At 54.1% G+C, this 10,023-nt stretch overlaps 1 protein-coding gene across 2 annotated transcripts in view; it reads right to left on the reverse strand.

Annotated features, from left to right (window-relative positions):
* Positions 1-3,858, reverse strand: part of SORCS3 (sortilin related VPS10 domain containing receptor 3) — a 580,244-nt gene extending 576,386 nt beyond the window's left edge. Inside the window, exon 1 of one of the 2 annotated variants that reach the window (XM_032880553.1) lies at positions 2,610-3,858. In XM_032880553.1, coding sequence (XP_032736444.1) covers positions 2,610-3,242 — 633 coding nt within the window. In that variant the 5' untranslated portion in view covers positions 3,243-3,858. The remainder of the gene's footprint in view (positions 1-2,609) is intronic. The other variant, XM_032880561.1, reaches the window with a different exon arrangement.
* Between the last annotated feature and the right edge of the window lie 6,165 nt (positions 3,859-10,023).

Below are 10,023 nucleotides of genomic sequence, written 5' to 3' on the forward strand. Positions count from 1 at the left end.
AAACCAATGATGAGGGAAGCTTCCAGAAAGTTCATCATCCCCATCACTCCTCACCCTGGCTTTAATTTATAGCATCTTCTTTCATTGTCTTCAGGAAAGGGGGACAGGGAATAAAACCATCCTAGTAATGTTACAGACACTGGTTTCCCCGTTCTTCCCACAGGGTATTTCCTTAAAGTCTCTCAAAGACAGGGCCACATAAACATGTTTTCCCCTCTTCCCTCAGAGCAGCACAGACCTGATCCTCAATGAAGCCTTTCCTGCTGATACTGTCTATACAGTATGGTCCCAGGAGGTAGTGCCTCTCCCCCAGAAAGGAAGGACAGGACAACAAGATGGGGTCCCTGTACCCAACGTGTGTTGCCTTGTCCTTTGCTTGGACAGTTAAAACTGGCCAAGAACACAACCAGTAAGCATCCTGAGAGCTGTTCCTGGATTGCCCAAATCTCACTGCTGTCCCTAAAGGCAAAAAGGTCCATCCCCACCCCCAGGAGCTTCTACCCCTCTTTCAACTACAAGCCATTTCCCCTGGGGGGTTGGCTAGGGCTAGACTTGTCCCCTCACTTCCTCTGCTGCACATCTGCCTGGAAGATGACCAGAGAAGGCCATGCACATGTTACTGTTTGCAAAAAGGATCCTCTTTAAAGTGCCATCGATAAATCAACACACGAAAAAATGATCCATAAAATTAAAGCACAGACAGAATAAAACTCTTTAGGCAGAGTGAATTTATATTGTCCAAATGTGACAGTAATAAAGTCATAGATATGTGAGGACAGCACCGCCTCCTCCTAGACATACATTCACTTCCACACATTCTCCTCATCCTTCTTGCCCAGTGTGAACGTGAACACACACACACACACACACACACACACTTCCTCATTATCAAACTAAAACTTAGTTGAGATTCACACCACCTGCTGTCAGAGAATTCCCTCTCCCTCTCTCCTCTGGGGACTTGCAAGTCTTCAATCACCCATCCCTGCCAGGGCACGCCATACCCACCCCCTCCCCCTGCCCAGAGTTGTGCGCTCCGAAGCCATGGAGGTCTTCGATGGAGGCAGATGACGCCAGCCACCGCACCGCTGGGGAGCCAGACCGCACACATCCTTCCACCCCGGCCTCTGTACCCTGCCTGGGCTGCCGCTACGTACTGTGTGTCAGTAAGAACCAGGAAATCTGCATGAGCAGCGCCGACGTCTACGCTCTGCGGACTCGTGGCTTCCCTGTTATTCACTCCTTACCCCTGTGACACCCCCAGGCTCCCTTTAAAATAAGGCTAGAATTTTCCAGGGAAATCTTTAATGCCAGTCATAAGAGAAACACAAAGGGGAGGGGCGGTGCTTTCCGATCAAAAGAGTTCCCCAAAGCTGCCTATAGACATCCATCACCCTCCAGACTCTGCCCAGCGGCGGGTTCTGATTTGATCCGGAGAGCCAGAGAAGCGGAAAGGATTTTTGCAAGACTGGCTGAAAGTGGGGGGCCGGGGACTGGAGAGGAGTGGGGGCAGATCGCGGGAGGCCCCCCCCCCACCACCTCCGCCAGAGACCGCGTTACCAGCCGTTTCTTGGCGTGGCTGCACAGCGTTGGGGCCTGGCGGGAGGCACGCTTTGCGGGCTGCAGTAGCTGCCCGGGCCGCCGGTGCTCCGAGCCCGACGCCCGGCCGCCAGTGCGCGGGGGCCGCCGGAGTGGACTCAAGGGCGCCACCTGTCGGTACAGCTGCTCTCAGGGGAACCCGGCCGCAGAGAGAAAGCCGGTGGAGAGGTGCGCAGAAAGCTCGGGGACCCAACTCCTCTCCGGGAGCCGTTTGTGCTGTGGGACGCAGCGGCCGAGGCGAGTTGTTTTTTGTTTTTGTTTTTGTTTTTGTTTTTGTTTTTGTTTTTGTTTTTGCTCAGAGACTTAGGTGTGCTGGTGCATGCGTAAGGGTGAGGGGTGAGGAATGGGCGGTGAATTTCACTTCACGCTTTAAACTTTTTTTTTTTTTTAACTGTCTCTGCTGTAGCTTCCCAAGCAGCAGCCTGGGTTTCGAAGGGGGCTCAGCGTGACCTGAAGGCCCGCGCTCGGGCGGACTAGGCGCAGCCTCCCCCCGGGCTGGGAGAAAGCGCGCCTGGAGCAGAAAGCAAAGACCGTAAGGCCGGCAGGAGTCTGGGGGTCCGAGCGGCCTCCAGCTCCTGGGTTCCCTTTCGGTTGAGTGGAGGGCAGAAGGGGGGAAGCTTGGCGGTCGCAGGAATCCGTCAGTTCGCCAATTCAGGCCGCGTCCTCACCCACGAATCCAAGCTCCCGACCGGAAAACTGACTCCCAGAGCCGAGTACCAGGGAAAGGGACCACAGATCCCTCCCCTGCTCATCTTTAAAACACTTCCCCTCTCCCATCCGGGCGGCCCCAAATCTAGGGTCTCCAGCAAACAAACGTACACTCCATCTTACAACAAACTCCGCTAACCTGTTGGGGGAGTGGGGGAAGCCGGATGAATCTGTTCTCGCTACAAGTCAGGGCGCCCCCGCCTCTGCCTCGACCCTCGAGCAACTATCTGTCCCCGGTTCCCGCCCTCCATTCTGCCCTGCTGTCAGGAGACACACAGATCCGCCGCGGGGCGGGTACTCACGCTGCTGTTGTGTCCCGACCAGTGCACCATGGCTTGATTGTGGGCCGAGTCCCCGGTCAGCGCGAACGAGGTGCTGGGCAACCGGAGCTCTTCGGCCGCCGCCCCCCCGGTCCGCGGCGCCTTCACCTCCTCCCGGAGACCCTTGGCCACGGGGCGGCTTCCTTTGGAACCATCGGCCAAGGCAGTGGCCCGGGCGTCCCCACGTTCCAGGGCACTGGGGGGTTGCTCCCGGCGACTCCTCCTCGCGCCGCCAGGCTTTCCCGGAGCCGGGGTGCCTGGTCCCCAACGCGCGCCTGCCGGCGATGGTCCCCCGGCTTCTCCCTGCTTCTTTCCAACGCTGCCGCTGCCGCCGCCTGGCTGGGGCAGAGGCTCTGGTCCGGGCCGGCGCCCCAGTGCGGCGCCTCTCCGCGCCGTCACCAGCTCCTCCGGCCACTGGCTTACCACTGCCCGCGGGAAGAGAGGAAGAAGCGCCGGCGGCCGCGAAGCCGGGGCCGCAGGGCGCCCAGGACCGCCCGTCGCGCCCCAAGTGATCTCGGCGCCGGCCAGGACCCACGTCGACAGGAGCAGGAGCCCCGTCCGGGCGAGAGGCGCCCCGGGCCAGCCTGCGGGGCGCTCGGTGCGCGCTGCCTCCATCCCGCTGCGGCTGCCGCGGCTCGGGCTGCCGAGAGTGTGGCGCCCGCCGAGGTGCGGGTCCGGAGCGGGGGGTGTGCGCGCGCCGGCGAGCCAGCGAGCGAGTGTGTGTCGGGGGGAGTGGGGAGGGGGCGGCGGGGAAGGAGGTGGCTCGGGCTGGCGCGTTTCGCGGGTCCTCTCCACTCTTCCCTCCACGCTCTCGATCGCTCGCTCTCTCTTCCGAAAAAGGGTGATTCCAACACCCGGGAAAAATTAATAAATGCCCCCTCGGTGCTTTTTCCCCCTTAAAACAAGACCCCCCCAAATCTTCCTCACCGAGCTCCTCCAGAAATTTTGTTAAAAGGAGTGTTCAAAGGTAAAGAGAAAAATCCTCTTTTAAAACATGAAAATCAAGCCGGATCCAGGAGGAGGGGCTGGCGACGGACCCCAATCCAGAGTCTCTCCGAAATCCAGCCTCCAACCTGCTCCCGCCGAAGAGTTGGGAGCCGCTTCTGGCCGCGTTTGGGGGTTTACTCTTCCGGCCTGTTGTGGGGAACGGGAGATGGCTTGCAGGGAGGGGGGGGGTCTCGAGGGAGGAGGAGGAGGAGTAAAGTGTTTTCAGCGCCAACTGTTCGGGTTCGGAAACCGAGGGGGAGACCAGAGCCTTCGCGTGGGGAGGCAGCGCGCGGAAGCCGAGCGCGGGATAGACCCGGGACTCCGCTGGCTGCTCCCTGGCCCGCGCCCCCCCTCCCGCCCCCCGCCCCCCGCCCCCCGCCCCTCAGCCCCTTGCGGCTTGCGCCCCCGCCCGGTGCGGGGGCTCGGGGACTGCGTGCGTGCGCGTGCGTGTGCGCAGGCGGGAGAGGGTGAAGCGAGGGGTGCTCCAGGGGCTGGCGGGCTGGCGGGCTGGCGGGCGGGCGGGCGCCGCAGGGTGGGGGCACCTGGCGGAGCCCGGGGCTGGTTCGGTGTGCGGGGGCGCGCGGCTCTGTGCGTGCGCGTTTGCACGCGTATGTGTGCGTGTTAGTGTGAGCCACGGGGCGTGGGGCAGGGAGGGGTCCGCTCGGGCCGTGGGCGCGCGCCGATCACGCACGGGCCGTGTTTGCATTTCCTGAGCCGGCGAGTCCTCAGGAAGGCAATATTGAGAAGGCAGACCGCCCTGGATAGCCCCCTCCTCCTGGCGCTCCGCGCACCCATGCTCCCCCACCGCCGGCGGATGGAACCTGGTTATTCCTTAAGCCTCCTGCAGGGCGAGGGGAGAGCAAAAGGAGGCGCCGGCGGCAGGGTCAGGGGATTGCCAGCTCTCCCCCGACCCACGGCTCTCCTTCCTGGGACCCTTGGTAGGAGCTTAGGAAAGACAGCGGCGATCGGTCGTTCCCACGGCGGGGGCAGAATCCAGCCCCCATCTTCTAGCTTGGGACTGAGGTCGTGCCCTCACTCTTCCTAGATTCGTTTCTGAGCGGGCTTAGTTGTTCCTTCAAAGCGTCGACTGCCAGTGAGAGGACCCCTGGCGCAGCGTGGGTTTATCAGCGCCCCCCACCCACGCCGTACCAGAAGCGCAGCCTGGGCGCGTGGGACGCAATCTGGGCTAGGACCCTTGGAGCCCTGTAGGAAAAGGGAGACTTCGGAGAGATGAAAGCTAAACTCGAGGACGAGCAGATGTGGTTTGCAAACCCCGGCGGCGCGTAGTGCCGCCCGCCGCCTCCGAGAAGTTCCCGTGATTTCTGGCGGTTGGAAAGGCGAGACGCGCGGAGCTGGAGAAGGGGTTCTTAAGAAACGAGGATAGGGAAAGGGGGCTTGGAGAGCGTGAGGCCCGAAACCCCTTCCTCTCCTCCTCGGGATTAGAGAAAGAGTTTTTTTGCGGGTGACGGTTAAAGCATAGCCAGAGGGAGGGAAACGCGGAAAGAGGGGAGAGGAGAAAGGCGTGGCGAAGGTAAGAAGGGAACGGAGGCGCAGAGAAAAAGGGGAAAGAGAGAAGAAAGGAAACATTAGATGGAGGAGGGAAGGCGAGATAATGGGGCAAAGAGAAAGGCGAGAGAAAAGAGATGAAAATGCGCCAGGGGAGGGCCAAGAGGGATGGAGGAGGCCGAGGTGGCCTGGGTTTCCGAGCCTGTTCCCCGGGAGCCCCGAACCTGGCGAACATGCTTTTCCAACCGGAGCTCAATTCGGAAATTGGGAACCGAGGAGGCTGGGCCAGAGAACCAAGCCGGAGACAGCCCAGAATGAGGCGGGCCTTGGAGTCCGGGTTTCCAAAGACCGCTGGCGGCGGAACGCCCCAAGAAAAGTTGTGACACCGAAGGCTGAAGTGGGCGTGGGGATCCGGCGCTGGACGGGAGCCGGCCATCCGCGGGTTCCCAGCGCCCCTGCCGGGGAAGGCTGGGCGCTGCAGCCCGAACCCAAGCTCGGGATTCGGGAGGGACGTGGGGCCTCCCTCCTGCGTGGGCTCGGGGCAGAGGTGCTAAGTGTCAGAGTAGAAGAGGTCTGGGCTTTCAGGCAGGCCCTCGGGAGTGGACGTTCACAGATCCCGGGAGCGGAAGGCCTCCCAAGCCGCAGGACCACAGGGGAGGTGTGCTGTCCAAGCCCATGGGGGACAGTTGACTGCAAGAGCAATCAGTGCTGGAATGCTGCCTGCGCCCTCTCCCATCTGACCTGGACCGAGCCTGCAGAAAGGTTGGACCCTCGAGGTGGACTTTGGAAGATGTGGCTATTAAGGATTTGGAGAAAAATGGATGGAAGACTAACAGAGGTGCTATTTTCACACACCTGTCCCCAATTCATCACTCCTCCTTCTGTCTTCACTCTCTCCCTCCTTCACCCTTTGCCTAACAATTCTTGCCCTCAGCCCTGTGCTGGCTCTCCCTAGGCACCGTTCCAGTCCCCACCAGCCTTCTCTAGTGTGCAAACCTCTTCAAAGTGTTCTCCCCTCCCCCAGGAGTCTCCCTTTCCTACCCTGCCACTCCCTGCTAGCATTTGCCTTCAGGTGACTCATCAGAGCCTTACTCCCAACAAACACCACCTGGTGGCTTCCTTGAGACAGCCTGGCCAAGAACCTCCGCTTCCTGAATTTGTAAACATGTTCCATCTGAAAAGATCTCCCTTGATCTGTATGGTACCAGGATCTCCTGGGTCCTCCCTGACCAGCCTCAGTCAAGCTCAGCCAACCTCTCTTCTCCTGCCCATGTCTTAAATTCTAAGAAGGAAGCTCCATCATGACCCCAGTTTCCTGTGCTTCATTCTCATTCCACCCTCCGTGAGTGAGCTCAAAGATCTCACCCATTTCTCTGCTTCATCTGTCACCTCTTGCTTGTTGACTCCTGAATCAACTCTGTTCTCTCTGGAACTTCTCATCTGAATTCCCCATTGCTTCCTACTAATGCAGGTCCACACTGAAACCCATAAGCATCAAGCTCCAAAAACCATCCTCCTCATCTTCTCGGTCACCCAGACAAGACACTTAACATGCAACCCTGTCTCTTCCCTCTTTCTAATCCCTACATCCAGAAAAATCATTGCAAAGTCCTATTTTAAAAGCCTTTTCACCCATTGTCTCCTGTTTATTCCCAGAGTCACTGCCTTAGATCTGACCCTCATCCTCCTCTGTCTTAGGATTTTACTCTTTCTGTCTTCTCCTGGTCTTCAGTTCTTTCTTTCCTCAAGCCAGCCTCTACACCAGCACAGTCCAATAAAAGTAGAAAGTCAGCCATGTAGGTAATTTTAAATTTTCTAATAGCTTCATTAAAAATTAAAAAGAAACTAATGAAATTAATTTTAATAATATACTTTCTTGAGTTGAATATGTCCAAAATATTTTCATTTCAACTCATAATCAACATAAAAATTACTGAAGTATTGTTACATATTTTTGTACTAGTCTTCAAAATCCAGTGTATATTTTACATTTACATTTCAACTACTAGGAACCTTTCACAAGCTCAATAACCACATGTGACTAGTGGCTACTGTTTTAGACAGCACAGTTCCATCTATTTATTTATTTTAAGATCTTATTTATTTATCTGTCAGAGAGAGAAAGAGCTCAAGCAGGGGAGGCAGCAGGCAAAGGGAGAAGTAGGCTCCCTGCTGAACAAGAAGCCTGATCTAGAACTGGATTCTAGGACCCTGGGATCATGACCTGAGCTGAAGGTAGACTTTTAGCCAACTGAGCCACCCAGGTGTCCCTATAGATGCCTTCTAAAACTTAAGGAATGTTATGTCATGGATTGCCCTCCTCACAATTCTTCATGACCAACCATTGTCCATAAAGTCTGAGCTTCTCAGAATGGTATGAAGGCTCCATGCCCTGCCTTACCTCCTTGAACTTTCTTAACCATGTTCCTTAAGTCTGTAATCTGCCCTCTGCTACAGTTTCCATCATGGCCTGCTCTAAATGGCAGCTCTTCGCTAAAGTCTGCCCCCACTATCCCATGGTACCTGATACTGAATCTATTATTGTCACCACCACCATCCTCATCACCATCTCCAAATTTTACTGCTATAAGATGGGAGCTGTCCAATATCTATTTGGAATTTAAAAGAGAACCTAGGCATCAAAAAACAAAACAAAACAAAAAGCCGAATCTTGCCATTTGCAACAACGTGGATGGAACTAGAGGTTATTATGCTAAGCGAAATAAGTCCATTAGACATAGACAATTATCATATCCCTCTGATAGGAGGAATTTGAGAGGCAGAGTGGGGGGGCATGGGGGGCAGGGAGGGAAAAAATGAAACAAGATGGGACCAGGGAGGGAGACAAACCATAAGAGACTCTTAATCTCAGGAAACAAACTGAGGGTTGCTGGGGGGCAGGGGGCATGGCAGGGTAGAGTATGGATACGGTGGCTGGGTGATGGACATTGGGGAGGGCATGTGCTATGGTGAGTGCTGTGAATTGTGTAAGACTAATGATTCACAGACCTGTACCCCTGAAACAAATAATACATTATATGTTAATAAAAATTAAAAAAGAAAGGGAAAAAAAGAAGAAAAAAAAGAGAGGCTAGGGTTAGAATGGACTATCATTTCCCGTGCTGGCATAATGCCTACTTCAGCTGGGAAAGGCATGTCTGGAGCCAGGATTAGCCCTCACACCCTGGTCCAATGGGGAGAGCAAAAAAGGCCCTCCTGAGAATGCATCTTCCCTCCAGGCTCCTGTCCCTGTTACAAACAACCGCAGAAAGCAAACACTATCTTCTAAGTTACCCATGACATTACACCATTGCCACCCTAATATGACTTCTTTCAGGTTTGGTTTCTTTTTTTTTTTTTAACCATCACAGTAAAATAACACTTTGGAATACTATTCTTCTCCCTGACATCACAGATACATTCTCATTTATATTCATTCTCCCCCGTCTGTCTCTCTCTCTATCTCTCCCTGATGTCCTGCACCCCAAACCTTTAATATTTTAACAGAGCTTGTCGTCAGCACCCAGGGCCAGCACATACAGAGAAGCATTACAATTATGCCTGTTTCTCATATTTTAGAACATGTTCAGCAGTCCTTATGTGAGGATCTAGAATTTTTTTAAAGATTTTATTTATTTATTTATTTGACAGAGAGAGATCACAAGCAGGCAGAGAGAGAGGGGGAAGCAGGCTCCCTACTGAGCAGAGAGCCTGATGCGGGGCTCGATCCCAGGACCCTGAGATCATGACCTGAGTGGAAGGCAGAGGCTTAACCCACTGAGCCACCCAGGCACCACTAGGTGAGGATCTAAACACAAATTCCTCATACAACTTAGAGCCAGGAAAGTGGATTTCTCCTGTGAAACTCACATCCTTTTTTTAAAGGCTTTCTTAAAGTGGCTTTGTCTTCTCACTTTGTCTTCCTCTTGTCTCCACAATCAAGCTGAGTACCAGGTTCACTTGCTCTAACTGTCTTCAGAACAAGATCTTTATCCTCTGTTCCCCTTTTACTAAATACTGTTTGCTTTTATTGTTTGATACTCTCCGGTCTTACTATAGCTGTGCGGTGTTGATAAGCCACTTCACATCCTTTTTGGAACTAACTAGGAAATTAATTAATTGATTAACATCAAAACAGCAGTTCACATTGTAACTCTCTGAATTTCTACAGAAGTAAATGATTATAAAACAAACCCTGAAATGCAGATGAAAGCAGTCAGAAGACCACTGGAATCAGGACTCCCTACCACTGTACGTCCCTGAAGGCAGGAAGTGTCTGTTTCACTCCTCACTATAATCTCCGCACCTGCCCAGTCCTGGGCACAGCACTGACCCTCAATAAATGTGCAATCACAGGTGGAACAGATGAGTATAAATAATAACACTTCTGCGTGCAGCTTCTAGTCGTCTGTTTGTTTTAGCACGTGTACACTTTCTAAAGAGGAAAAGCTCTATGATTTGAAGCTCTTTCCTGCCATAAGGGACAATATGCCCAGCGGTCATAGGTATAAGTAGTAACTTTTATTTTTAAGATTTTATTGATTGATTGATTGATTGATTGCAGAGAGAAGACCACACAAGCAGGGAGAGGAGCAGAGGGAGAGGGACAAGCAGACTCCCCACTGAGCATGAAGCTCGACAAGGGGCTCAATGAGGGGCTGGATCCCAAGACCCTGAGCCAAATCAGATACTTAACCAACTGGGCCACCCAGTCACCCAGGTATAGGAAGTAACATTAAGAAGCTTGGTCATTGTTAAAAAAAAATTTTTTTAATTAAAATTTTTTAAAAAGGGACACCTGGGTGGCTCAGTGGGTTAAAGCCTCTGCCTTCAGCTCAGGTCATGACTCTGGGGTCCTGGGATGGAGCCCCACATTGGGCTCTCTGCTCAGCGGGGAGCCTGC

Source organism: Lontra canadensis, unplaced genomic scaffold (assembly GCF_010015895.1).
Source record: "Lontra canadensis isolate GAN:19392208 unplaced genomic scaffold, GSC_riverotter_1.0 scaffold3, whole genome shotgun sequence".
NCBI lineage: Eukaryota > Metazoa > Chordata > Mammalia > Carnivora > Mustelidae > Lontra > Lontra canadensis.